Source organism: Trachurus trachurus (genome assembly GCF_905171665.1).
Source record: "Trachurus trachurus genome assembly, chromosome: 8".
In the NCBI taxonomy this organism is placed as follows: domain Eukaryota; kingdom Metazoa; phylum Chordata; class Actinopteri; order Carangiformes; family Carangidae; genus Trachurus; species Trachurus trachurus.
Window position 1 is genome coordinate 20,330,799 of NC_139905.1, and position 27,770 is coordinate 20,358,568.

The 27,770-nt window shown below is 43.5% G+C and overlaps 1 protein-coding gene across 1 annotated transcript; it reads right to left on the minus strand.

Annotated features, from left to right (window-relative positions):
* Window positions 1-233: 233 nt before the first annotated feature.
* nherf1b (NHERF family PDZ scaffold protein 1b) lies at window positions 234-27,469 on the minus strand. The gene is made up of 6 exons (XM_083977947.1): window positions 26,278-27,469; window positions 9,505-9,675; window positions 6,288-6,441; window positions 3,620-3,663; window positions 1,605-1,724; window positions 234-1,494 (listed from the first exon to the last, which is right to left on the minus strand). Exons 1-6 carry the CDS (start codon window positions 26,998-27,000, stop codon window positions 1,357-1,359), a joined length of 1,350 nt encoding a protein of 449 aa, XP_083834073.1. The 5' UTR covers window positions 27,001-27,469; the 3' UTR covers window positions 234-1,356.
* Window positions 27,470-27,770: the final 301 nt, after the last annotated feature.

Here is a 27,770-nt window from a genome sequence, read left to right on the forward strand (position 1 = left end):
TTCATCACTGGAGGCGATCTTACAAAGGGCAAATGTGGAGATCCAACTATCTGCCAAACCATACGTTTAAGTCCACACCTGTGTTTATATCAGCTCAGTGGGTAACTGAAAAACAGCTGGTGTAGGATAATGCACACATGATTTTTGACCTAGAGCATCACTCACGGTCATTCGTTTTCATGTCAATGTGAATAAAAGTGAATAAAAACCAAACCCACAGGATCTTATTGATGTGACGACTGATTTATTACAATATAGAAATCGCTTACTCAAGCTACAACTCTTCATACAATTCAATCATTCAGTTTTTAAATCAGCACTTTTTTCAATATTTTGGACAAACTGCATACAATCTAGTGAAGCACAGACATTTTTTATATATAGGAAATACATGATCTAAAAGTTATATAATTATTATTTTTAAGACATCGATAGAAATGTGTAAAAATCTTTCACAAAGCATTTTCAAGGAGCATTAAAAATCTTCCATCTGCTAAAAAATGTGAACTGAGCCATTCACAGTGGACATGATGGCGAAGTATCAGGACGGTATAAGTTACTCATAATAAACTGTATTGTTCACATTTATTCAGAAGGTGATACAGTATCACATATTCATTCAGCCAACGTTTGGAGGAATGGTGGCGCTGTAGCTGAATTCACTTCCAACACACCAGTGACATTTATGTGACAAATGAAAAAATATACACGATATTTGATATATACATACCTTATAAGATAAACCACGTTAAAATACAGTTCTTTCCAGTTTAAAGCCATCAGTAAATAATAGAAGAAAAAAAAGAAAATAGAAAAAAATTACACTGAAATAAATGACCCAAAATAAATCTCTTGTCTTGTGTCATGTGTTTGATCTCTAAACTGTTAAGGTGAGAATATAAAGGATGCACAGATTGTCGTGCTGTTTTATGTATCTGGTCCTGCTGTCATTCAGACAACACGTCACCACTTTAAATGTTAATATAAAGAGGAGTGGGCACACACACACACACACACACATACATAAAGGAAACCATGCCCACATTCACTGGGCATAAATAGACAAATACACACATTCATACAAATTTTCAGCATGGTCCGGTTCTCTCTCATTGGCATATGTATCTTTCATTGTTAGTAGCACATTATACGAATAATATCTGGGTTATAATAACATGAAGAGTAATACAGAGACTATATTTTACAGAACGGTTTGAAATTTGTCCTCTGCCAATAGTTTGAATGTCACGATAATAATAATAACAATATAAAAATCTGTCTTACGTTTGGTTGTAATAGGTCACTATAATAAAAATGTGTGTGTGTGTGTGTGTGTGTCAGGTGATCTGAGATGCCCTATAGGTTGCTGAAGAGTTCATTTTTCTTGGTCCAGTCCATGGGCGGAGCTCTCTTGTTGGAGCGTTTCTGGTGGGCGAGCTCTTTGACCTGCTGCAGACTCAGGCTGAGAGCTGGGATGGTGTCCATGATCATTCCCTGGAGAAAACAAAAAAAATGTAACCAAATCATGCTGTATTTCATGTTTTTTCCCCCCCAGACTCACATGTTGGTTGTTGAGGTGCTGACTGCTTTCTGCAACAACGTACCTCAGGTGGGGTGTTTGTGGGCGGGGTTGTGAGCGAGGCGTTGGACGATGCGTTTGATGGAGAGGGACTGATGGACAGCTTCGAGTCCCTCTCTGCCTCTTTAGCCCCTCTGCCGTTCACCTGGGAACACAGGTAGGTCTGCTCAGCATCACTTCCATCACATGCACCGACAGGTTAATATGTGTACAGACACGGGTGTGAACCCTGGTAAAAATGTGCAGCATGGGAGACACATTTGAACAAATGCACTGAGAAACTTATTTATCCCTTTTCCCCCCACTGCACTGCACAACCACTTCTCTCCACAGGGAGGCAGCCTTGGATTTCAATTGGTTTTTCTACTGAGAACAAGTGGCATGTAATTTTAAGCTCAGGTAAAGTGGTCAACACTTATCAAAACTCACCTTTCTAACACCTTAAAAGTTAAATAAAAATATATTCACTGAAGACAAAGTGAAATTTAAACTTAGGTGCACAAACAATTAATGTAATATATATATTTTTTACAGTAACACGTCATATTTATTGGTCTGTGTAGAAGTAGCATAATGGAAGTTCATACATCTGTGAACTTCCTTGTGGATACTGAAAGAGCAACATCACTGAAAATGGTGTTGAGAATCTCTTCCTGCTTCGCTTCCTGATTTTACTCATCATATTATTCAGCGTTTTTTTTTGTTCTCTCTTTGGATAAACTGATGTGGTTTGCAGGAATGTGGCTTTCAACAACCTCTTTAAAAACCGCATCTTTCACCTTTAGAGACGACTGCTGGCCGACCTCTCGCCACCGCTCCTCCCCCTCAGCTCTTCAACCTTTTCACCAGTGTCTGTTACGCAACAATACAGGGAACATGTAACTTCACTGCTGCTGCTGCTGCTGCTGCTGCTGCTGCTGCTGCACACAGCCCCCGAGTTAACGGGAAGCTGGAGCCAGGCGTCACTTTGCATATCTGGCCAAATGCCCAAAGTGGACGGCAGCCACAGCGGACACAGGAGTTTCTTTCAAGTTCGTGTTCTGGTGTCTTCACGCACACATCCGCTATTATTACATCTTACCAACACTGATTTACAGAGAGGTTAGGTGTGTGGGAGACAGTCTGGTAACCTGAGAGACACTCAGAAAACATTCCTGTGCTGCCACCGGCAACTAAGGAGGATGGAGACATTTACAGCTTTACAGAAACAAACTTATTCTATTGATGCGATGGTTGATATTATTCCATGAATATAAAGGTGTTGCCAGCAGCAACCCAGCTTCGCTTAGCATTGCCTCCTACAGCGGTGGTAGTGGCCATCCTGTCGTTTTTTAGGATTACACCCAAATACTTGAATAGGATTAACATGAAGCCGCTACATTCTCCATGCATCGGTTCATAAGAGTAGCTTTTAGTTTTAATATGCACCACAGGATGAACTGTGGGTTAAGCTACTGTGCGGATTGAATAATTCTTATTCTATATGTATACTCTCTGTCCTTGGTCAAAGAAAGCCTTTGAAACAACTCAGAGCTAATGCAGTAGTAGCTGGGTGGGGTTTTCTCCACCACACAATGAACCAGAACATTCAGACAATCACAGGAAAAGTCGGTTCAGTCCACGTCTCTGTGGTTAATAACTCACTATACCAGCCTCTCACTTCTTTTATGTGGCAAACCACACCTGAAAAAAAAAAAAAAAAAAAAAAGCGCAGCATTTTACTTTGAAACTGAGTTCGACCTCGGCCTGCTGGGCTTCAGTCTGCGCCACACGAGGAGCTGCAGCCTGTTCAAAGCAGAAGGCTGAACTATTATTGTCCTCCTCTCTGCCAGGAAGGACAGGCTCCGTCGGTGAGGAGGGAAGTGGCCGCTGTGGGAGACTGACAGCTCCTCCACTCTTCAAAGTTTGGGGCTTTGCTCTAAAGCACATTTCCAAACCAAATGATAGTGCTGCACTGTTTTCAGTGTCACCTTGTATTCCTCTCTCTCTCTCTCTGTGTGTCTCTCTTGCTGTGGTATATTTACCGGTGGTGAATCTTACCTTCTCTTCCATTCCTCCATTAACGACAGGCTCTGGCAGTGGACCTGCGGGCATGAGGATAAAACAAGAATCAGTCGTATGAATGACCCCCAAAAAAAGCTTCCCCTCTCTCTCTCTCTGTGTCAGCATCAACGTCTGACTGGTCCTCAATGTGTCATGATACCTCCAGCCCCACACCATCGGAGCAGAGAGCTCCTCTCTGACAGATCAAGAGTCTTTCTGCAGCTCATCTTTCATTCCACCAACACCTACTCCATTACATAGCACAGTATGAGCAGAGCATCTATTATTCATACATGGTTCATCTTCTGTGAGATGTTGCTCCTCTCTACCTCCTCCGATGAAGCCACAGGCCTTTCACCTGGCGAGATACGTATCTGCCCTCAGTTTCTCAGGTAGAAATTCAGCGATGTCCCAGTGAAACCAACAGATCCCTGACTCTGACAGGTGGCCGCCGCAGATCTTACCTTCCATCCCTCTGATCCTCAGCCAGGAAGTGTTTTTAGTTAATAATGAGCTGTTATGGTGGACGGCAGCTGGTTAATCTGAGATTGAAGTCCTCCTCAGGTCTTTGCTGTGTCTGTGTCTGTGTCTGTGTGTGTGTGTGTGTGTGTGTGTGTGTGTGTGTGTGTGTGTGATTGTGCCCCTGACTCTGAGAGGTCCTAATATCCTAGTACAGCTCCAGCTCCAGGCTGAGAGGCCACTTGGAGCGAGCGCCTTGGAAACCAAACAAAGGTGCTGCTGAGAGAGCAGCAGTGTGTGTGTGTGTGTGTGTGTGTGTGTGTGTGTGTTGGAGTTAGGAGTCAGTGGAGGCAGGTGCCCTCTGAGTGGGCAGCATGTGAAGTGCAGGCAGTTACCCAGGAAACACCTCACTGGAATCTCTGCCCTGTCGGGTTTATTATTTTTAATCCTGCACTGAAACACAGGGTTGAACAGCCCAGGAGATTATTATTAATTATTCTAAATCATCACTGGCATCTCAACAAGTGACTATTTCTACCTCATGCCACAGGAAATATGTTTCAGATGTCTTAGTTTTCTGTTTCATTTTTTTTTTTTAAAGGCCAGTAGATGTTTTTTTCCCCCTGACATGTTATATTGATCTTGTGACGCCACTGAACTAAAACTAAAAGCAGTTCAGTTTAGAGTTTGAACAATTAGTTGATTAACTTATTCAGATTTGATCGGTGCCAGTGCCTTCAGTCATTTTTCTGAGTAGGCTAGTTGACTGTTATGATTGCAGGATGTTTCTCTGTCACACATCAACGTAAAAATTAATACATTTTGATTTTGGACAGGTGAGGACGTCTGCACCAATATTCAAAAATAATCATTAGTCTTGATAAAAGCTGGCTCTGCCTTGACAGCAGAAGATGCATATTTATGCATTAGTATTAACAATCTAAATAAGGAATATATTTTTCAATGATAAATCAATCAGAGGTTAATTAACTGTACAGACACTATTTTTGGTCTTTTAAATCCATTTCCCTGATAATAAATGATAATGTTAGGGTAGTCTGAGGATTTGTATTAGTACATTCACTTCAGTAAAGGATGTGAGTAGCCTATTTATTGTACTGCTGTCTAACTAATTTATTAGTAATGAATAAGGAGCAGGCAAATTCCTCCAGACCAGCAGCATTAACAAGTCAAATATCATCAATCAATCATAAGAAAAATCACTGTCCTTATCATAAAAGCTCTCTCATGGAAACAGAGGGTTTCCAATATACCCCGGCTGTTGCCGTGCCAACAGCAGACAGCACCATGTTTATACGGGTCTCGTCTCTCCAGGCAGACTCAGACATTTGGCAAAGCAGAGGAGGGACACACACACACACACACACACACACACACACACACACACACACACAGACCACCTGCCTAAAGATCAGCTGGTGTGCTGTTTGTGGATGGATCTGAAACACCGGCTGTACTAGGGCTCCCCCTGGGGGGGCCGGTAGATACACCAGGACCCGTTCGATGGGCCCTTCAGCAAAGCACCGAGGGACAGGATGAACATGTGTCTCAAAGGGAAAAGATAATAGCCCCATAAATCAATCATGTATCTATGAATTCATCTTAAACCTGAAAATGATATACCCATGTATGTTTCATATACATAGCCTACACATGTCTCAGTAGATGGGAATGTTAATGTGAGGTCATGGAGCATGTGAATAGGCAACAGGATTCAGGTCCAGATAATGAATAGATAAAATGTTTGGGAGGAAGAGAGATCCTTATTTAAACTTTCACACGTTGCAAACAACACTTGCTCAGTCTGATCGGATCTATTTATGTCTGAAAGATTAACTTTCACCGCAGGACATCACCATAAGGTGGAGGCAGGAAGTGGCTCAGCGTCTCTGTCTGCCTGTGTTTCTTGGCAGCGGCAGAGAAGGACAGATAGGAAGAAATAAAGGAGGAGAGAAAAGTAGAGCCATGAGACTATGTGGCAGACTTTTTAATCTGCAGAAAAGAGGAGAGAGGACGACGTCTGGTGCCGACAATGAGCCTGTAACCATGGCTGGACCTGGAGTGAGGCGTTAGGAGTTAATTGCAGCCATTCGCTCCTTGGCTACCAGACAGTTACAGCTAGAAGGTCACTAGTGCCACGTTCTCTCAGTGATACTGAAACCTTCTTATCTGTGTGGTTTCTCACCGGTCAGGTGCTCCAGGCCGGGGGCCACTCTGCACCTCTTGAAGAAGGCGTCTGTGTCAGGGTCCACCACCAGCAACCGGACCTCCATCCCACCAGCTTTAATGGCAGCCACCACTTGTGAGTGTGTCTTCCCCTCCACCAACACACCGTTCACCTGAGGAGGAGAAGAAGAGAGGATCATTGGGGTTTTTCTTTTTTTTTTCTTTCTTTTTTTTTTAGAGAGAATTCGTGGCATGACGGGAAATCCTTCAGAAAGTCACTATTGTTTCTTTTTTTTTTGGCCTGTCTGTCTTTGTTCCCACACAGAAGTGAACAAACTGTTTTATCACTGTCAGGATTTCTTTTTCAATATTATCACTCTGTCTGCCAGAGGCTCCAGGGCAGGATATCCTGTGTGTCCACAGCGAAATGCATGTACGTTAGCACACACACACACACACACACACACACACACACACACACACACACACACACACACACACACACACACACACACACACACACACACACACACACACACACACACACACACACACACACACACACACACACACACACACACGTACACTTTCAACCGCTAACTTGCAAAACAAACTCCATGAAGGCCCTGGCAGCCAACTGTTTTTCTCCCTCATCTTACTTGGCACTTTGCTGTGCGACACTGTGACAGCTGTACTTTCTGCTCTACAGTAACTCAATATGTCAGGTGGTTCCCTCCCAGACCAGCTGAGAGCTGTGGGATAAAATCGCCATGGGAAAGCATGTGAGAAATGTCTCTAAGGGTGTATGTGTGTGTCTGTGTGTGTGTGTGTTTAGGTCATAGGGTGGACCGGCATGTCTAAGCCAGTCCCACAGAGGAAGCTGGACAATAGCTGCCTGGCCAGTAACGGCAGTAACAATGGCCGTCCACTCCCCACAAAGCCCTGCTCCCCAGTGGGTGGTGTGTCTGTCTGGGGCCCGCTGGGGGACTAGAAACCCCTCGCAAGACTCCAACACAGACCTTTAAAAAAATCCTTCTGCGCTCTCCATCCTCCTCACACTTTTCGTAGAGTCGCTCAAGATTCACATGCTGTGAGGAGAAATGCCGCTCGGTTAGGCAGCGAAAGGAGGCGTCCACTATGGTCCACATCAGTGACCCCGTGTTGTAGAAGAAAAAAAAAGAGACACTAACTGCTCTGAGTGAGTCAGAGATGTTCACTGTGAGTTGCTTCTGCCTCTCGAGGGTAAATGACAGTGGGAGAATAATGGGTTGTACATAACATAACCATGTGGCCTCATGGTTGTCAACTCTGTGAGGAGTTCAACAACAGCACATAAAAGCTAAAAACTGACTCTCACATATCAAATCTTGCTGAAAAAATCATGAAGTTTTAAGTTGAAGTTAGTTTTAAAGTATTCATCAAACATTTCAAAGAGAAACTGTAAAAAAAAAAAAAAAGGATTACTGGTTTTCACCCAAATTGCACGTTGAATTGTTTATTTGGAGCAGCCACACAACATCTAGACTTTTAATTTCGACAGCTCCCTTTGTAATTTTGGATTTGTATATTTTGTACATACACTGCACATTGTTTGAGACTTGCGAGACTTGCGAGAAAGATTAGGGCTCCTTCACAGACACATGTCTCTCCTTAGGCCAGTCTACACTGTAATGATGCGGGCAGAGCAGACCCCAGACCCCACTTTATAAGCTGATTGCTCCAGTGTGAGTCTGCTCGCAGTGACAGTTACAACCAAGTCCCCGGGGGGATTTAAGACCCCACACAGTGACTGTCAGCTCACACCACATTCCTCTGGACACAGTTAACTCTGGTACAGACTCGACCACCTCAGAGTACAGTACTGAGCTGACCTGTGGATGTGGATTACTCAAACAACTTTTCATATTATGATTATTATTATTATGATGATGATTATTATACAACATTTTCATGCAACCAGTCTCTCAAACATTTTGTGAGTTTAAAGTAAAGATCAACATGATAATAACATGATAATAAGAAAACCAGAGGCCAGGGGTGTCAAATTATGGAACACACATTCCCATTTACAAAAAAAAAGTTAATCTGTAAAAGGTTACAAAGGATGTCTAAGACTTCATTTAATTTCTGTTCTGTAACTGTAACTCCTCCCGCATAAATCATGGACATACACTTATCCTTATAATTACTTTTTATCAGTGTTTTTTTCTGATTGTTCATTTGTATGTTTTGTTGTCTTTCCTTTTGTCGTTATGATATTTAATTGTTAGCCATAGGTGGAGGCATGAAATAAGCTCTTAAAGCGTTTGCTTCTTCCTGCACTGTAAATTATTTAATTGTTCCCTTTTACTTGTGTATTTTTTCAACAGTGCAAAATAAAGATAAGTAAAAGTAAAAATAAGTAATAATTGATAATCATGACATTGGTACGAGAACGAGTGTAATTCAAGAGTCTATCCAGCCACACTTGATTTATGTAAAATGAAGTAATGGATCACAGGGATGGTTCTTTTGTTTCAGTGGACTTTCTACGTCATCCTTTAAAGTGTAGGTGAGGCCTGATTACACGCCACACCATTCTTCTCTATTTTTATCCCAGCGAAGAAAGTTACTACAGGCCGTCTCCAGCGGAAGTGTGGCAGACTAATCAGGATACACTCGATATTTTTGGGTTAGTAGAAGTAGAATACTGTAATCAGTTACCTCTCATATAAATTACCTTGTAACTATTGATGGCAGCTAATGAAGCAAAACCAATCAGTGAAAAGGAAACTGATCAGGATTAAGATAATAATGTAATGTCCCGGTAACACTTTATTTTAAGGGGTCCTTGTTCCTGTGTATCTACCTAATTAATTACAGTGTAATTACCTATGTAACCGTATGTAATAACATGTACTTACATTATAAATACATAGTGTATTTTGGTGTACTTACAGGTCCTTGTTACACTTGTAATAAGAAATGCCAAAGTGGCCTCTCTCTTTGCACAAGCATTTCTTATTACAAGTGTAACAAGGACCTGTAAGTACACCAAAATACACTATGTATTTACAATGTAAGTACATGTTATTACATACGGTTACATAGGTAATTACACTGTAATTAATTAGGTAGATACACAGGAACAAGGACCCCTTAAAATAAAGTGTTACCAATGTCCCTCCTCACACATCGTAGTTATTTACATCCCTGCATGGTCTCACAGTTCACCAGCACTGTCCTCATCAAAGTACCTGTATTATCCTGTCCTTAGCCAGCAGGGCGGCCCTCTCAGCTGGAGAGTCTTCATCCACAGCTCTGATGTACTGGCCCGGCCGCGCCCGCTCGCTGTGCAGGTTGAAGCCATATCCGTTAGAGCCTCGCTGGATCACACACAGACGTGGCCGCGGTTCAGTACACACCTCCTGAGAGAAACACACACAGAACAGAGAGCACGAGTTTTGTTAACACACAGTATGTGACATTCAAGAAACAGTCAAACATTAGCTTTTTTTTTTAAACAATACCTCCACCATGGGTGTCTGCTCAGGAAGAACGAGAGGCACAAAGATAACGGACAGCTCCTGTGAGTCGTTAACCTTGAATATGAAGCCGAGGTTGAACATGCAGGTGGCTGCTGCATGCTGATGTGTTGGTCGCTTGTGTTTTTAACCATCGGGAGTAAACTGGAGCTGCAGTTTGACTCCACGTGACTCCAGCTGTTTGCCAGGAAGGAAGAGGGTCTTGGAGGCATGTGATTGGAGGTCTGCTGGGAAGATTGGTGGACAATTTGGGGAAAGGTGGGGGGGGGGCGGGGTGGGGGGGGTAGAGGAGGGCTTTTAGAGGAAGGGACCAGTTCCGGTGCGGTCCATGGCCACTGCTCGCTTCAGGCTCCGAGAAGCACAATGGAAGCTGGGCGTTGACCTCTGACCAACTCTCCCCCTCGCCTCGCCCCGTCCCGTCCCGTCCAGTCCAGTCCTGCTCTGGGATGGCAGGAAGAGTTTGAGCTGTATTGTCATCCAGGAAAAAACTCCTGCTCGATCCCAGAGCCTCCCTTCCGCAGTATGGATGAAGCAGTTTCTTTATTTAGCAAAAGGAGCTTTAATGTCTACTACAGTATGTCATCGAAGAGGTCAAAACGCAGCGTACGGAGCGACGCACAGGAGGCTTCGCCGGCCAGGATAATCTTTGTCAGAGTGACCGAATCCAACCTGACACTGCAGCTGCCCCACCCACTGAGCACAATGAACAAACTCTATGAATAATCAGTGTGAATGAGTCAGGAGGAGACAGGAGGCTGATTGATTAAAAAACATGACTGGACATCATTTAACAGAGACACTGTAATAACCGAGACCATCTGACTCAACATTTTCTCTCACACACAACTTCACACTAGCAATGAACGACATTCACTTCACTGTATTAATATTCGAGCCAATTGTTCTGCGCCAACACACCACCCAACCCTCCCACCTCCGCCAAGAATAAGCTTTTATCTTTTTCCCTGTAAATCACCTGGAAACAGTGACTTGTGACCTTTGGCTCTGTTCTTAGGAGCAGCAGATGGGAAGCATATAATACTGTAGCACATTAGGAAGGAGTTATATTATAATATTTATAAATAAAGTTATATTAAAACGTTATTTCCAGTCAAATCTAACCTAAAGTACATAAAAAAGGAAAGCAAATAAGGTTTTGGCTAATATGGCAACAGAGAACTACACAAAAAACACTTATGTTTATCGGTTCAGACGGGCAGTACGGTGGCCCCCACAGGACAGAAAACCAACGAGCACAAAGCTTAAAGGTGTACAGGAAAGAAAAATGAATTTGATTCCACTATGGGTCATACAATTAGTGTAATAACTCATCTATCAGACGATGTAGCCCAAACTTTGTGCAAAATTCTATTTTTGAGTAAATCCGGGATGAAAGTGGGGTAGTTTTTTTTTTGCATTGGATAATGCAGGCACACGAATTACACATCACGTTGCTCACGATTCATCAGCCACTGATATTGGATCCGTCATCCGTCAATCAAACGTCTGAGACACACACACCGAGCTCGGTCTTGCCCCAAACATTGAATATCCCGCCCGCTCGATAACGACCAATCAAATTAGTTTTCCTTACTCGGGTAAACTCGTAGAAGGAGGCACGACAAACAGGACAAAGGGCCTTTTCTGAACACCTTTAAAACACCACACGCGATGGTACCGCGGAAAGCCGCATAGCTCACATTTAGATTACATTGGGTCGCGCCGCAAAGTATCGCCTTCACGACGCGGCACTGTGCAGCATTACTAACTTTCCGCCAACTTCCAACACTGGCCTTATCTTTTACTTTTGCCTTTTTTTATGTGGCAAACTTGTTGAAGACTGTTGAAGAGTGGCACGAGGGAGGGAGGGACAGAGATGGCAGTTTGATTGACACATCACCATCCAATCATCTTGAATGTCGTGTTAAAGATGATGTGTGTGGTGTTTTTCCAGGCTTGTTTGTTCCACAGGTGACTGACTTTGTTCATTTTTGTTGTAAAAGCATTAAATTACTAGGTCACAATCGGGGTGTGGAGAGGATTTCAAGCAATTCAGTAAAAAATGCCACAGAATAAGATCCCCAACGCTACCTCTAAAGGAAATGCTTAATACTCCTTATTGCTCTTTTACAATATCATTCTCTGAGTGAATAATCAAAATCCTGGATTGACAGACAGACCATCACTGCTGCTGTCACGACTAAGAATCGGATAAAAACATGAATTATTGAGGCCGTTTTGCTGACAGCAGTCTGCTCTCATCACTGATGCAGATTGGCCATCTTCTTGTCAAGTGCCTGCTGCTGTGTGCTGAACACTTGTGGCTCTGATCAGATGTGCTCCTGATAAGAGTCCTGCAGCGGCTGCTCCATCCTGCCGGTAACTCATTATACAAAAACCTCATTTTCGATTTGCTTCTCCTTAAGGTTTTCAAGTGTTACAACCAAACTTCAGGTAAAATCGCGGCACAGGCTCCACAGAGAAGTGCTGTATTTTCTTTTGGCAAATGGTTTGTTTTGCTGCACTCAGCCTGAATGAAAGCGTTTCTTGCTATTAATCTTTCCTCCTCTAAAATGTACTGCCTGTATTTCAGCTGTGTGATGCTCAACGCAAAAGAAATGACAAGATGATTTGCTTTTTGAATGATCAAGACACTCATCGGGTGCTTTGGCTGCCGTTAGGCGTCCCTGCACAGGGAGCGAGGGTGAAGGAGGCTCTGGCAGGGACAACAGAGGAGGGTTTGTGTTGGGAGACGACAGGAGGGCAAAAGAATCTGAAATCTGTGGAATCTGCTGAACACACACAAGCCACCAAGGACCCACTACTTGTCATGTGCGTGTGTGTATGTGTGTGTGTTTTCTGCTGTAAGTCGCTCAGATTACTTGTTAACATCGCCAAGAATTCAAGCTCTCTTTAAGTTAGAGCAGCAATGTGATATACACAGTTACACAGTGACATTCACAGGGATGGTCTTTAAATGACAAACTGATCATACGATCAGCTGAACAACTCTCAGATGATCTGTGTTCCCACATTTACACTAGACCATAAATAAATTCAGGCTTCAGGCTTAGCCTCGGCCTGGGATCAGCTTAAAGGAGGAACATTTTCAAACTTCCTCTCAGACGCTTTATTTTGTTTAGAGTACTTTCAAGAGCCTAAAGGCTCTGTCAGTACATCACTGGTGCTAACTCTTCAGTTACAGTGTGGTTGTAATTTGCTCGCTGCAGGACTGTGAGAGCACTGAACTCCCTTTTTAATGTGATGCACCGTGTAATGATTCTATTCATGCATGGAGATTTTTCTCCATCTAATGAAAAAAGGCGTCTGTGCCATCACACACACCATTTCAATCACATAATGTGACATGACATCTTGATTGAGATTCCAGTCTTTCCCTTGTCTCATTATTTCTGGCTTTAATATCAAAGTCACATAGTTTTCTATTGTGTGAAAAGTTCCTCTCCAGCCAGCGTGTTGAGATCAGCGCTCTCTCTTAGTGACACAAACTTTCCCTTTGAGGAGGGAAGTGTTGAACAGGAACTGTTGACACATCTTCCCTCAGTATGTTTCCCTCTGTGTTGGCTCAACTTCCTCACATGAAAGAGAAATCAATATACAAACATATGCACAAGAACACATATGTGCACAGGCAGGCCGCTATGTTAGCACATAGAGGGTAAAGAATCTGTAAAACATAAATAAAAAGACTCTGGATTTAAATCCATGTGTTTGAAAATCTAATAAACAAATCCAGGCATCAACAAGCCACACTGAGGCTGACTAGCAGGACCACAAGGTAAATATGACACGGATTAACTCACTGATCCCCCACGTAAAGACCAACTAGGAGATGACCTTTAGACTCATCCTCAAACCTGAAACACACTGTTTACTAGTTGATGGATGGAGAGGAGAGGGGGAGGAATGAGAGGCTGGAGATGGAGAAAACACAAACGATCGCACATGGGAAAGTTTCAATAAAACATTAGCCTGTGAGTTGTGTGTCTGAGCAGTCATTACTTTTGTGGAATGAGGAGAAGGAAGGAAAGAGAGTGGAGAGGAAAAGTCGTCATGCAGAGAGCTGAACAAAACCTGGAAATACACTATAGGTTACAACAAGAAGGCTGAGTTTACAGAACAGATATGGACTAATAATCTACTATTGGACTGTAAGTAAGAACTGTGTTTCAGAAAAGGATTATTTTCTCATTTAGAAATTAATTATTAGCATTATCAACAACATAATTCCGACATCTGTATCAGACTCGGAAAAACTGGTTCATGCATTCATTTCTAGCCGCTTAGACTACTGTAACGCTCTTTTCCCCGGATTAACAAACCAATCACTTAATAAACTTCAACTCATTCAAAATGCTGCAGCCAGAATTCTATCAAAAACACACAGGTACGATCACATCACTCCGGTTTTAAAGTCTTTCCACTGGCTCCCAGTCAAATACAGAATTGATTTTAAAATTTTACTTATTGTTTTTAAATCTCTTAACAGTGCTGCCCCTCCCTATGTTTCTGACATGCTCACCCAGTATACACCTGACAGACACCTCAGATCCTCATGTAAATCTCTTCTCAATATACCACGTATACATTCAAAATCAGCTCAAGGTGCTTTCAGTTATTATGGTCCAACACTATGAAACTCTCTGCCCATTGAACTCCGCTCATCTCCAACAACATCTTCTTTTAAGCGTAATCTTAAAACATACCTGTTCTCGCAAGCTTTTAATTAGTTTTTTGTTTGTTTGTTTGTCTTAACACATTGGCTTCTGTTTTAATATGCACTAACTTTTTGTTTTAATATGTACTCACATGTATTGCATCTTGCTTTTATCATGAAGCACATTGAGTTTATGCTTGCCATATGAAATGTGCTATATAAATAAATTGACATGGACATTAATATTATCAATTACTTGACATCAGAAAACTGTGAAAATTCATCAGATTGGAAGGTCAAACAAAAAACATTTCCATTTGTACAGAACAGAACAAAAAAAGGAGAAAATGCTGAAATCTGAGAAGCTACACCAGCTGTTTTGGACATTTCATTGATTAACAGTAATTTCCTTCTGCAGGCTGTGTCACAGCACTAATCCAATACATGGTAACTTGCAATACCTTTCCAATACCAATAATACAGTATACTTGATATACTGGCCTCACAGATGATTGTTTGTATTGATGCTTGCACAGTAAAAAGAATTTAAAGGATTGACACTCAGGGAAAATTCTGTCAAATCAAAATATAATCTGCTCACTAAAATGTAATATAATGCATAATGTAATCTAGTCACTGAAAGTACTATTAGATAATGTATATTATGAAGTAAAACAGAACTGAATTTAAATGTGTCCACATATGTAACGTATAATGTTTTGCAGTGTAATAACACCATTGTTATCCTTGTGATGAATCATAATGAGATTCCCAGCTGAAACACTGTTTTCAGTAACATTTTATCTGATGCTGAGCTGAGATTGAGTCAAAAATATTTTTCTTGGTATCGGCTCTGTCCACTTGTGTTAATATTCAACACTTGCTGCCTCCACTGGCGCAGTATGAAAACAACTTGAGTGGATACAATGTTAGGTAACACTGGACAGTCCGAGTAAAGTGAAACCAGTTTCTTTCATGTAGAAAGCGATATTGCGTCATATTTGTTTCCTCTGAGACAAAGGTCTTTTCAGCTTCACCCTGCTGCTGTCAGACCACACTGTATCTCCACTGCACTGACGTAGAAACTCCAAATAAGTTGTTGCTTCGAATACCAATCACCCCAAAACAATACCGAGGCCCATTTTAATATTCTCAAAACACACTTGTGAGTCACACGGCCATCTCACTAGACTCACTGCATCTGTTGCTCCATTTTCTCTGTTTTTAAGATGCAGTGTATACAGGTACCAAACCCAGAGGCTGATGTAACCCAGTATAGACATGTTTCTGGTTTCCCTCAGGAGATACTGTAGGTTAACCAGGATATAAGATAGCAAGGCAAAATTCAACTCACAGGCACACTGACCAAACTGCAGCACCTCAAAACACACACTCCTGACTCTGACATGAAGAACTAAATTACCCAAGCCAATAAATTAAAAAAAAGTATTTTTCCATTGAAATGCAAACCTTTTGGGTCGTGTGATAAGAGATGTTCATCATACTCATATCTAATAAAAGCCAAAATAGCAAGGGCCCATAAACAAACTAAAATGACCCATTATGATGTCAGCTGCTGTGTTAGCAGCTCTGAGGCTTAACGAAGACACAACAGTGCTTCTACCGAACTGCTAACATCCTCACAGCCACAGTGTAACTACTGTATAGCTAGCTAATTAGCACTAAACAATACATGTATATAACTGAGGAAAATGGGAATTTGATTTGTTTTAAGCATAAACCAACTGTTGGACAAACTGAAATGTTGACCTGATGATGATACCAAGTGATGGGCTGGGATTATTAACAACCTTTCTAAAGACAATTTAGCGTGAAGGAACAAATCAGTGTGTTCGTAGTGATAAAAGGTTTTTTCCAGAAGTCCAACGAGTCCCAGAGTCGGGACCTGAGTTGGATTCATGTGAAATTCTTTACTAAATGGCTGAGTAAGTAAGCCACAAGTGATGGACATTTAGACAGACGTTACCATTAGGTGCTTTATGCTGCTGGTGACTAAGAGGAATCAAACCTCAGCATTAACATGAAGGTTTCTCCAACAGAGCACAGGTAGACAGCGTGTCATTGTTTCAGCCTGGAAGCTAACAGCGGGTGAGCGTGTGACAGCGCAGACGGCCTGATTTGCATCCTCCAAAGCTCCTCAGGGAGAATTTAAAAAGCAACATCTACCTCCATAATAATCATCCATCATGTTCATGAGTCTCTGACTCAGCCACTGGAGATTTGCATCTGCCAGCCTCCTGCTGATTCACTTTGACAGAGGAGCGCTGTAGCTGTGAGCCATTCGGTCTCTGGCATGGAAGGAGCAGTCTGCGTGTGAAAGCGTGTGTGTGTGTGTATGAGAAAAAGAGAGAGAGATGCCAGAGGCTGCAGGCCTGCCACTCAGCCTGCCAGTTACTTCATATTTTCCCCCCATAGCTCGGCCAGACAACTGATGTGTAACTGCAGGACTTAATAAAGAAACACATAGAGACATGTATTACTGCAAGCTTGTGTCATTCCTGCACAGCTCCTGGTCTCTGACTCAACCATGCAAAAGAAAAAAAAAAAAAAGGTCACAAGCTGAAAATGTCCTATAATTACATCAACACGTCACCAATGTATTCTTGTATTCTTCTGTCGCTGATAAGGTCCAGCAATCGCTCAAGATCTGCAGATCATCCACTGAGAGCTGTCACACTCAGCTGAGCTCTGCATGCAGATATGTCATCTAAAGCAGCCTCCTTTTCTTTGCCCTCTCTCCTCCTGCTGCTTACTTCATCCCCCCCCCTGTCGCTCTAATGAGAGAAGCCAGCTCTCCCATGATCCCGGCCTCTTTGATCGGCATCAAGATTTACACACTGCCGTCCGCCAGGCACCACGGTTACTCAGTGAAATGACAGATCGTTGGCCTGCCGCTCCTTGTGATTGCCATGTGTAGTTTTTGACGGAGATTAACGGCCTCGAGGAAAGACTTAATAAATGTTTGACGTAAACCATGGTGTCTTTTTAACCAGCCTTGCCCTCTTTGAGTGTTCGGAGCGCACCACTCCCTCAGGCAGCACGGGGGGGTGTTGGGTTTCAGGCTGGACCATTGAGCCAGCTGCAAAGCAGGCTAAAGTGGGGAACAAAGCATGGTACTGTGCCCCCCCTTTTGAGGATGGGGCACACTGGCTCTACAAAAGACACAGAAGAAAAGTTCTGCTCAGGGTTCCCATTACAATAGACTCTCCGGGCCTGGAAATAGAAAAGTAAGTCATCCCAGCAGGGGTTCAGACTGATAAGAACAGTTGGGGAGGCCTGGCTGTCTTTGAAAACGAGCTCAAGAGTCTTCGTTTTTAACATCATGGTTGCATTAGATCAGCCCAACACCGACTGACGACCTCTGTCTTATCTCTAACCAGGGAGTCAACAAGTTTTTATCTCCCAGGCCAGTCTTCCTGTCCCTGACCCTCCACCCTCACCGACCTGCACCTCTACAACAAGTTCCTCTATATCCTGCTCATCACACACTAAAGTCTGTTTTGATTTGAGATAACACCTTTAGAGACAGTAGGGAAGGCAACACAGAAAATATAGAAGTTGAAACGACCAAACACCGAGGGCTGAGTCTCACAAAGCAGAACTTTGTGTATACATCCAAGCAGAAGTGACAATATGATGCAATCATTACATTCACCCCTATGGCAAACTGTGAAAGCACAAGGTTTCGTGGTGTTATAAATAAATCATCATCAATGCTGTAAAAAAAAAAAATAAATAAAAATAAAAGAAACTTTTCCTCATGTAGCTTTATTTCTACTTAATTTAGTGAATCTCGACATTTCAGAGCTGCACCAACCTGACCTGCTGCACCAGCTCTCGTGGAGCGTGTAGGTGGAGGGCGATGAAGCATGCCTCGCAGCTGTGTTACTTACTAAGATTATTCTGCAAATAAACGTGTTTATCTGCACACATGCACGTGTATACTTCTACATTAAGTGAATTTACCAATATATGTGAAATGATGAATCTCTTCCTATTTGTAGCTGCACAGGAAACATGTCATCATCACAGATCAGTTGTTATCTGTTGCGTGTGTTTCTTTTTTTAATCGGCAGCCACAGAAATAAAGAAGATAAAAAGATGACATTCTATAAAAGTGATGATAGAGAGATGTGCTGAGACTGTAATGCTAATGTCAGCATGCTAACTTGTTGAGCAGCCATGTTTGCCATGCTTATCGTTTTACAGTTAAGCATGCTCACATTTAGCCATCAGATACACAGTGGAGCTGAGGCTGATGCCGATGCCCTGGATGGACCCTGATCAGATGCCTTCACCACCTCAAGTGGTTCCTCTAGCAGCTCCCTCTGGACCTCCATTAGCGCCCAAAGACCCCGACTATAGGTGAGCTGTTGGAAGACATATCGACTGGGAAAATGAAATCTTTCCCTCCTGGCTCAGCTCACTGTGAAATCAGATGATCCGGTCCAACGTCCAAATGACTGCTGTTAAAGTCATTAAAAATGGTACTGAGCAACATTTAGTGGAACCAGAGGGAAGGTCACATGATTAACAAAGCACATGACCGAATTCTAACAAACAGGGACATGGAGACAAACTATTGGTTCTTTCTCATGACATTGAAACATTTTAAGATTTTCTTTGTCTTTATACCATTTTAGAAAATGCAAATATGCATGTTAACAATGTGAAGTCATGCATACCCTACAGTACGTAGCCTATCGTGTCTCTGCCTTATACAGTGGGTGTGGAGGTGGATAGCGGGGGGAGGGGGGTTGAGTCTATTTCAGGGCGAGCAGCAACTCATTTCCCCCTCCACCCGCCGGCAGGGCGCGGCCCTCCGGCTCATTGTCCGGCCGGGGTGGTGAACCTTAAGCAAAATGGAGAGGGAAATGGAACGTGGCATTGTGGGGTCTCCTTCCAGCATCCCATGAGACCCAATCACCAGCCACCCGACCACCCACCCACACACACACACACACAGACACACAACCAGGGTTCAGGTTCCATCCCTGACCTGCGCCAGCCTGGCCTTGACCGTGGAGGCGCGACAGTGGTGCTGTTGTTTGGGCTGACGTCACTGAGAAGTCTTAGTGAGACAGAGTGTTGTGCTGATATATCGATTACTTGCTCTGCCCCTTCTCTCTAGAGTAATGTAGTCATCTCATGTAAAGTGGTCCAACTCTTGTGTTTTCTGTAACTACTTTATGTTTTTGCACACATCACACATAAAGTTGTGTTTCTTTAAAAAAAAACCAAAAAAACAACAGGTACCTGGGGGCCCTTGGAGTTTAAGATGCTGACCATGTAATCGCAAACGTCCACAAGTCTGGCTGTGGACCTTTGCTGCATGTCCCCCAGCCTGTTCCGTCTCCCCTCATTTCCTGTCGTCTCTCCACTGTCTGCTGTGTAATAAAGGCAGAAAATGCCCTAAAAACCCTGTATCTAATCTCTCCCACATAGTTGCACAGTCTGTGTTCACACTGCAGAACAAAATAAAAGGAGCTGTTCACAGATAAAATAAAATAAAAAAATCTTAGAAAACAAAAAATGATGTTGCTTTCTGTTGTTGTGTTGAAGAGGCAGGGATCAATCAATCAGTCTAACAGCAACATACTGTGACATTTCATATTAGTATTAAACTGCTAGAGCTGCTATTTTTGCTTTATAATTATATATTTCTTTAGCTGCAAATAGCATGTTATGTTTTCTGTGAGTGTTTTTTTAGTTCTGCCTTGTACGTGACTGTCTTGCAAAACACTGCGCTGGTGGTGATACCCGTGTTATCTTGGGCGATGTTTTATGTATTGTATCACGAGTTTCCCTTTGATTCCCACCCATTAGACATACAAAATAACTGTGTGTCAAGAGGCAGCGACTAAACTCAGTCCCAACCAGACAGAGAATCAGGCCACTACCTGCATAAGAATATCTGAGATAATATGGTAACACAGCTTAATTGTTGCCTTTTCCAAATCTTCTTATCCTAATTCCTCCTTTAAGGTACAATATTGGCGGATTACTTCTTCGCTGCTATAGATAATAATAACAAATCTGTTCCAAGTGTTCCTCTTGAATATTTGAGTTGAGTGAGAATGACTCATGAAGGTGGAAGATAAAACTGAAGTCTTCAGTTACAGCCTGTATGTATTTTCATACTGTGATACTGACACATGGAATTCACATGTTTTCGGACTGATTAAATGTAAATTTGGCTGAAGGGATAAGTTTCAATTATATTGTTAAAGCAAGAAAAGTCTGGAGTGTTTCAAAAACAGTATAGTTTGAATAAGATCAACTTATTGATTAACTCAGTAATGAGTGTAGCATTTGTCGATTAAGGGTATAATAAAGGGTAAATCAATCCAACTTTATTTATAGAGCACTTTTCATGCACAAAGAAGCAGGCCAAAGTGCTTTACAACAGCAATGGGACAACTTTAATTCTTTATCATCATATCATTCAGTCTCTCTGTATATATAGAAACAACAGTCATATGGACGCATGCTACACTTGGACATTCAAACACAATGACGCCCCCTCCACCCTGTCTTGTCATGTGGACAATTTCCCCCTAAAGCCACGCACACACCACCGGTCAACAAAGAGCAGGGAGAGTGAAGGGTGACTCCCAAACTTGGTCACACGCACAATGCACAAGTCTGAGCAAAAAAAGCGTTACGCCAACCAGACAGAAATGCCACACAACATGCCCACACGTATGGGCGTGCGGTCGGTGTGAGTGAATCATTTTGTATACCTGATCCCGTCGAACAAACACAATGACACACGCTCCATTACACAAATGCAGCCAGAACAATACCTGACTCAATGACACAATGGCTCCAATGATAAGCAGCAAACACAGCAGCGATCAGCTGGAGCAACTGTTTACTTTAACCCCTTGATTCACCGTCTGCTGCTGGGACCAAATATCACTGAGCTAATGGCTCATACTGTTTTGTGTTTACATTGCAGCTATTTGCTCAAATGATGAGGTAGTTTATCTCATCTTTATGCTGTAATTATCTCTACATTGAGCTGCTGGGCCAGGAGGAGGGGGGAGGGGGGCGGCAAGACGATGAGGTGGGAGAATCTTCCAAAGAAGAAGAAGAAAAAAAAAAAAAAAAAACAATGACCGGAAATCAGCACTAATGTCCTGGGGTGTGCTCAGAGGCCAAGACTCCCACAGACACAGCAGCAGGCAGCCAGAAACACACCCCCTGACCATCCTGGTTCAAATAGCTAATGCAGGTGTGGTCATTCCTGCCTCGAGCGCACACATGACAAACAGCCATCGAACACTGACGTCTATTCTATTTACAGAAAGTCCTATCCACAGGTTATTCCTGAGGACATTACATCAGATGTCCAGGTAAACTCTTACAAGTCAAGTTGTAAGGAGACATGACAGGAGACAGATAAGGTCGTCACATAGATGTGATGTTTCAAATAAACTACAAACAAATCCTCAAAGCCAAAGCTGAATAATTCCTGAAAAAACAAAACAAAAACAAAAAAAACATTTGACTGTCATAGCTGTGAAAACACATGGTCACACACCGACTGGACTGAGGGCCATACAGTGGAGAGTACACAAATACAACAGCTTGAGGAGGATTTGTTTAGGGAAATGTGTCGTCCCGTGCAGTTAAAGAACCACACTTTCTATGTAAAGCCAGGGAGAAATGCCGAGCATGTGTGGAAGCTTCGAGCTCTTTAATAAGAAGGTTTTATATGAATGTGCAGATTAGAGGAGAGAAGTGACAACCAACGGGGAAATCGACATAAAGTCGCCTTCCTGTCTAATTTCAGGCCTCCGCGACTTGATTTCTATCCAGATACTGTAGCAGGGAAGTCTTGCGCTCACACACACACTCCTAGAAAACACCACATCTCATCTAACCACAGTCAATTTCATCTGACACAACTTCTCTTCCTCTCCTGTAATTAGCGTTTTGGCTTGTGTAAGCAGCCAGCAGTCCTGAGGAAGACTCCCAAACGCTTCTCACCCTCACACTCTGAATGAACCACAGGAGAAGCAGCAGGGACAGTGGGAGTGAGGCGAGCAAACGCTGCTCCTGAAAAATACATTAACGAAACACTCCTCCGCTTTACAGAATTTACTGGTGTGCATTTTTTTTTTTTAAACAAATGACGCTTCATGGGTTGTTAAGCAATTATTTCGTTCAATTAAATAATTAACTTAAATAAGCAAGTCATTCCACTTAGTTTCTTGAAAAGCTGAGCCATTATCCAGTTTATAGCAATATAAAGCAAAATAAAATCTGCAAATGTTCTCAGGTCCTTGGGTTTTAAAATGACTGAAAAAAATCCATCAAAAATCAAAATTGTTCCCTGTAAATGAATCAGTGTTTAAATAATCAAGTGATTGATTTAAACTGTAATGGCTGGATGTTATACAACCACCTCAAATGCTCAATAATAAACACTTGTAAGCGTTTCTCTGGATGAGCTGATGAATGTAGATCCACTGCTAATTCACTGCACTGAGTGAACATTTTTACTGCCCGGTAAACGAAACAACGACCTTTGGAGCCGATGATGTGTTTTTGTGTGTTTTGTTCCACGATGACGACAGCGCGGCTCCTATTTTCTACTTGGGCCGAGCTCCATGTTTTGACCTTCATCGCTGCTCATCCATTTTTCGCACCTCCCCTGCAGTGTCTCACTTTCGCCTACCTCCATCCTCACAGCTCCGCATTGGATTGTGCAAACACACAAACAAACACACACACACACATACATGCATGCACAACATCAGCGTCACCATAGCAACCTTGAGCGAGGCTCCTCGGTTTCCGGAGAGGGCGTCGCTCCTCGAACCCTCTTTTGTGTGGCTTCAAATACGAGGCCAGCGCCGCGGACGTCAGTGCGACTGCTACACCAGTGCTGTGTGTGTGTGTGTGTGTGTGTGTGTGTGTCTTACAAGGCTGAACATGAGTGTGTTTGTCCTGTGCGAGCTTTGTGAGTGCTTTGTGAATTGTGTGTAAGTGTGTGTCATTTGGCCGGGGCCACAGGGCTCGGGCACAGGAATGCCGGACAGGATGTAGGGAGAAAATTCCAGAAAGAGCAAAGTCGATGCAAAACAGACCCTGAGGTTCCTCTGACTGTAACACAGACACACAACAGACTCTGAACTGCATCCCTCGAGTCCAATTTACACCCTCACACACTCTGCGACATCTTCTTCTGTCCCTAAGTAACTTCCTCCCTGTCTGTAATTGTGGCACTGGTTTCCTCCCTTTGCACTGAGCATTTATACGAAAAGGAGATATTCCCAGCTGGGCTCCCTGCTCCCTCATGGACCGAGCTGCTCTCTGCTCCAGGTGTGTAACTCTGGGAGTGGCTGAAACTGAAATCCATGCAGTGAACATGCGTTTCTTGGGAGTGCTATTGTTTGCTCCTACGCCACTTCCCTCTGGGTTGCGTGCCAGTGTGAATTGTACAGCCACAGGTCCATTAAGCCATCTGCAGAGAGTACTGAGAGTAAACACAGGAACAATTGCTGTATATTCCTAGGACAAACAACACAACCCAGCAGTGCTCGAGACTGGTGCATGTGCATGAGTGTGGGCCTTAAATACCACAAACATCACTCCGACAGACCCTGCACGCTCTGGATATGAGAAAGCTCTTATTACACTGTGGCCACCTAAAATGTCAACCGCTGCACTCAGTCCTGATATCGTGACATTTCACTGGAGGAGACACTGAAGGAGCCACTTAGGAATAAAATACTGGGAATGATAAATCAAATCAGTTTCACTTGGATATGATGACCAAGCAGAGAGAAGTATTGATTAAAGGAGAGTTCAAATAAGCAATTAGTCATTTCATAGAAAATTCATGATCTGCAACTATTATGAAAATCAAAACATCTTTTAATTCAAATTATGGCCTCTAAGATGTGAACAATTTACCGTTTTTTCTGAGTTTTGAATGATTTTTTGGTGAATATCTAGAAGAATCTGTACTTTTTCTGATAGCTTATGGATGAAACTAGTGATCAGTTAATCAAGAACAATATAGAGTCGCTATCACTAATGAAAATATTGAGCAATGGCAAAATTAATCTGCACCATTTTGACAATCAATTAATCATCTAAATTGTTTAGTCATGAAAAATCCAACATTTTGAAATGTGACTGTTTTATTTTTTTCTGTAGATGTGTAAAATATAATATATTGGACAAAACACAACTAATGACTGATGACGGTCATTGTTCATGGCCATAAATTCAGCTTTGAAGGAATATTTCAGAGATACTTTACTGGCTGTATTGTCATGAGTTTTAGGAGTAGATTTATAACACTATCATGTCTTTACTCTGAAGCTACAGCTAGTTAGCTAAGAAGCAGGAGACAGCAAGTCTGGCTATTTAATCTGTACAAAAACTGAGGTGAACAGATTTTGCCATTTCCACTAAACGCTGTTTCCCTCTTCTTACTAACAGTAGCTTCATATTTACTAGACATGTGAGTGGTATCAATCTTCTCATGCATAAGTGTATTCCCCAGTATGTCAAACTATTTTTGAATTCCTGGAAAATAATGAAAATAATGACTCCTCGCCATCACTGAGTAGTCAGTCACTCAACATGTGTTCAGCTGGGCAGCAGAAGGTCACGTTTGTCCAAAAGTTTAATTTTGGGGGTTGATTGAGAACAATTAAATGATCATTACACTGTACCTCCATCACACAGAAAGTGTCTCAGAAACTCTGGCCAGTTGGTCAGCAGTGGACGCTCCGTTCAGTCTAGTCACATGGAAGACAGGGGCGACACAGAGGAAGGAGAAATGAGGAGAAATGAAGAGAAAGGGCCACAGCAGGGTCTTCACTGCCTCTCCACCGGCGCTGCTGGCTGTGTCCTCCTTCCCACCTCACTCCCACCCACAGTAATGTAGCGAGGAGGAGAGTCAGCCACGGACAGAAACAGCCTCGGGGGTAAACATGTTGGATGCAGCAGCGAGGGGGCACAGATGTTCCAGACCGGAGAGACCCCCCTCTTTCCTCTAGTGCTTTCTAATGAACCCAGGGCACCGAGTTCACAACCACACAGACTGACAGCATGGCAGCGCACAGAATAAAGGACAGACAGCAACAAGTGGGCGCTGAGCAGTTCAGGCCGTGCCCAAGATGTTTGACAGACAAAGATCAAAGGTGGGAAAAAAAAAGGTTTTTGTGGGATTCATTTGGAAAAACAAAATTTAAGCCATTTCCTGTTGCTTGTTTCAGGAGTGTTTCGCAATGTCAGATATTTTGTTATGGTCCATTTCCACACAAAGACACAACACCATGTGTTTTCCCTTTTTTTCTGTGCAGCCACGTCATTGTTGCTGATTTAATGCCTGCTCCTGTAAAAACACAACAACTGAACGGTCTCAAGTGATCTCTCTTTACTGGAAAACAGCACCAGATAAAACACAAAATAAGGAGAGTCAATGAAAAGTTAAGAGGTTTAACACACTGTTTGGTCTCTTTTTTCATGAACCAGAGTGAACCAGGTTTTTTTTTTTTCTTATTGCACTCTCACCCACAGCAAATGTCCAGCCAGCTGCCCCTGCCCCCAGCCTGGCAGCATCTGCAGCCCAGGGCCTCAGAGTGCAGCTTCCAGCGTGGATCCTCACACAGAGCAGCTATTCTCCACCCTGAGTGGTGCATTCACTGGCGCACTTCTTATGTGAGTGTTTGTATTGAAATATAGGCTAAGGAAAAGTTTATAACGATGCAGAGAGTCCCCACCCCCCACATCCACCATGCACTTATTTGAACTCTCACCTTCTCAGAGTTGATGCTCAGCTTCTTCTCGACGCGCCCGTGGATTTCTCCGTTACTCTCCGGGACTGGTGTGGACTCCCTCGGCGCCTCCTCCTGCTCTTGCACCACCACCACCACCTCCTGTTGTTGTTGTTGCTGCTGCTGCTGCTGCTCCACCACCTTCTCCTCCACCAACACCTCCTCCTCCTCCTCCTCCTCCTCCACTCCTACCTCCACCACCTCCTCCACCTCGTCCTGCTTCACATGCTCATGCTCGATCCCGTTCTCAGTCCCGTCCACCTCCACAGCCTCCTCCTCCTCCTCCACCTCCACCTCCACCTCCTCCACCTTCTCCTTCTCCTCCACCACCTCCTCCTCCTCCTCCTCTTCGTCCAGAGGCACCGGCACCCCGTCTGTCACATACTCCTTCAGACACTTCATGTTGTGTTTCTTCAGCAGCTGCTCCGTGTCCGGGTCCACCACCACCAGCTCCAGCCGGCCCACGGTGGCTCGTATCCGGGACACGACCTGCTGGTGGCTCTCGTTCTCCACCTCGTCTCCGTTCACGAACACCAGCCGGTCTCCGGCGCGGAGCCCCGAGGTCTCCGCCGGGCTGTCCGACTCCACCAGGCGGATGAACTGGCCCGTCTTACCTTTCTCTCCGTGGAGGTGGAAGCCGTAGCCGTTGTCCCCCTTCTCCAGCGTGCACAGCCGGGGACGCAGATACTGACTTTTGCTCGGCATGTTCGAGGCTCCGGTCGCCTTCACACTGCTGCTGCTGCTGCTGCTGCTGCTCAACCTGTTGCTCGACCACAGTGGAAATGACTAGAAGAAGTAAAGTGGTCAGGATGCTGCTCACTGAGGAGGGTGTGTGAGTGAGAGAGAGTGTGGTTGGTACTCCTTCAAAAAAAAAAGAAAAAGAAAAAGAAGAAACACCCAGCTCCCGCCCTCTGAGGCAGATCAGTCCGTGGGAAACGGTGCTGGTGTTTGTCCCACTCTCCAGGTTTCCACTTCCCACTCACTCACAAGCCAAACTGTGTGTGTGTGTCTGTCGGTCTGACCGCGGTCCTCGCACCTGCTGCCGGCCGGTCCGCGCTGAGCCTCGGTGTGAGCGAGGAGCAGGGAGGGAGGGAGGGTCCGGAGCGGAGCGTAGGGGCCGATGGTCGGAGGCAGCGGTGGGTCGCTCCCTTTCACTGTGGCGACAAAAAGTAGAGAAGCCACTCAGGAAGAGGGAGGTGCGTTCACGGAACAGCCCAGCCGACTTCTGCATGCAAATGTGGGACGAATGAATGAGTGAACGGCAAATTGCGACAATTTCATGAATCTTGTAGAGTTTTCTTATTTTTCCCCTTTAGCTTTATCCAGCACATTTTTTGCAGTTTCCTCGTCTGTCGCTGCATCACTTTTTTTATTTTCTTTTTTACAGTGTGTGTGTGTGTGTGTGTGTAGGCTGCTCTGTTGAAATGCTTCAGTTTTTGGCACAAAGCTTACAGCACTTTCGCCCACATTTGGTG

Bases quoted from the DNA above. Each gene is read 5' to 3' on its own strand.
- nherf1b (XM_083977947.1), bottom strand. From the start codon at position 27,000: ATGCCGAGCAAAAGTCAGTATCTGCGTCCCCGGCTGTGCACGCTGGAG. The intron at 6,442-9,504 runs GTACTTTGATGA...TCTCCTCCTCAG, and splicing joins CTAAGGACAGGATAATACAG to GTGAACGGTGTGTTGGTGGA. The intron at 1,725-3,619 runs GTAAGATTCACC...CTGTGTTCCCAG, and splicing joins ATGGAGGAATGGAAGAGAAG to GTGAACGGCAGAGGGGCTAA.